At 64.1% G+C, this 1,583-nt stretch overlaps 1 protein-coding gene across 1 annotated transcript; it reads left to right on the top strand.

Annotated features, from left to right (window-relative positions):
• Window positions 1–66: 66 nt before the first annotated feature.
• On the top strand, window positions 67–1,575 carry BBK36DRAFT_1163964 (hypothetical protein; the record flags this gene model as incomplete). Its single annotated transcript, XM_024894596.1, has 1 exon — window positions 67–1,575. A coding segment is annotated over one exon (1,509 nt), but the record flags the coding sequence as incomplete, so codon positions are not given.
• Window positions 1,576–1,583: the final 8 nt, after the last annotated feature.

The following is a 1,583-nucleotide window of genomic DNA, read 5'->3' on the forward strand; positions in this document are numbered from 1 at the left end:
ACTCTACCACTCCTTCTCCGCCCCCAAAACGTTCTGTGCGAAACCTAACCCGCCCGTCTTCTAGCCCTCGGCGCGTCCCTCCACGATGTCCTGACCCGCGTCAAGGCCGAACCGCAAGCCTTCCCGAAGCTCGAAGTCCTCTACTCCCGCGACCAGCCCGTCACTGAGCCGGTATGCGTCGTGCTGCCGCAGAACGGCATCAGGCTGCGCTTTGACGGGCCCGAGCAGCGCCTCCGCCTGATCGAAGTCATCGACTTTACAAAGAGCCACATCACCTTTAAAGATCGAGATCTGGTACGGCCGGCCGGCGCCGGTGCTGCTGCCGCCCCCGAGGTGCCCGGGGAGTCGTCGGCGGGGCCTACCTTTAGGCACATCTACCACCGGCTGCTGGGGCCGACGTACGCGGGCGAGTTCATCCCGCCGGCGGCCTCGTCGCAGGGCAACGGCACGTACGTGCTGTCGTATCCCGGCGTGGCCTTCAACTTCTCCGTGCCGACGTCGGCGTACTCGGCGGACAAGGACGTCGTGTCGCTGCTCTCGGCGTCGTCGTCGCAGGTCGCCACCTCCATGGCCGTCTTCAGCGGCAACTCTTGGGCGGAGGTCCGGCCGACGCTGTGGACGGAGGTGCTGCCGAGCGTCAAGGTGACGTCGACGACGCCGCGCGGCAAGGACGTCTACCCCGACGAGGTGTCGCTGGTGCGGCTGCACGGCGGGGGCAAGATTCAGCTGTTTCGGAAGTGGACGCCCAACTTCTTCTGGATCATCCTCGGCGAGACCACGCCGCAGGATATCGTGGCGGAGCTGGGCCCGCCGAACGCGATTTACCGCAAGAACGACCAGAAGATGGTGATTCACAAGATGCGGGCCGCTAGCAATGCGCATGGGCGTCCCAGCGTCAAGGATCTGGGCCGGCCGGATGAATCGACGGATACGGACCAGTCGTCTATGCATACCGGGTCTGACGAGTCGGACAACGACGCCGCGGTGGAAGACGAAGGCGGAGAGCATGCGTCTGGAGAGTGCTTCTACAATTACTTTTACTTTGGCTTTGACATACTCATGTCCACGCCCGTGGCCCCTTCAATCCTGCCCCCGGGCGAGACGCAGGTGCCGGACGACGTGGGCAACGGCATCAAGAACCACGCGCCCGACCGGCTGGTGGCGACGAAGCTGGTGCTCCACGGCAACATACCCGGCTCGTACGAGTTCAACCGGCACCGGCGCTGCCGCTGGGAGATTAGCTACCTGGACGACATGGTCGGGGACGGCGGGCACGTCAACTCGGAGATGGAGTTCAAGGCCATTGAGAGCCTGATGAGGCGCAAGTGGGAGGGGGCGTACCCGTCGGCGGACAACCACAAGACGCAGCAGCCGCGGCAAGGGGGTATGGTCCTGAACCGCGGCTGGGGCGACAGCCCGGGCAGCAGCTGCGAGTTCTTGGGAGGGTGGGAGGAGAGCGGGGCGAGGAGGCCCGAGGCGAATAATGGCGATTCGACGACGACGCTGTATGGGTTTCCGGGGATGGTGTTTGAGGTTTTGAGGAATGATTATGTGAATACGGTGACGGTGTTTTGAGTCCCCAA

Source organism: Trichoderma citrinoviride, assembly GCF_003025115.1.
Source record: "Trichoderma citrinoviride strain TUCIM 6016 unplaced genomic scaffold BBK36scaffold_276, whole genome shotgun sequence".
Classification (NCBI taxonomy): Eukaryota; Fungi; Ascomycota; class Sordariomycetes; order Hypocreales; family Hypocreaceae; genus Trichoderma; species Trichoderma citrinoviride.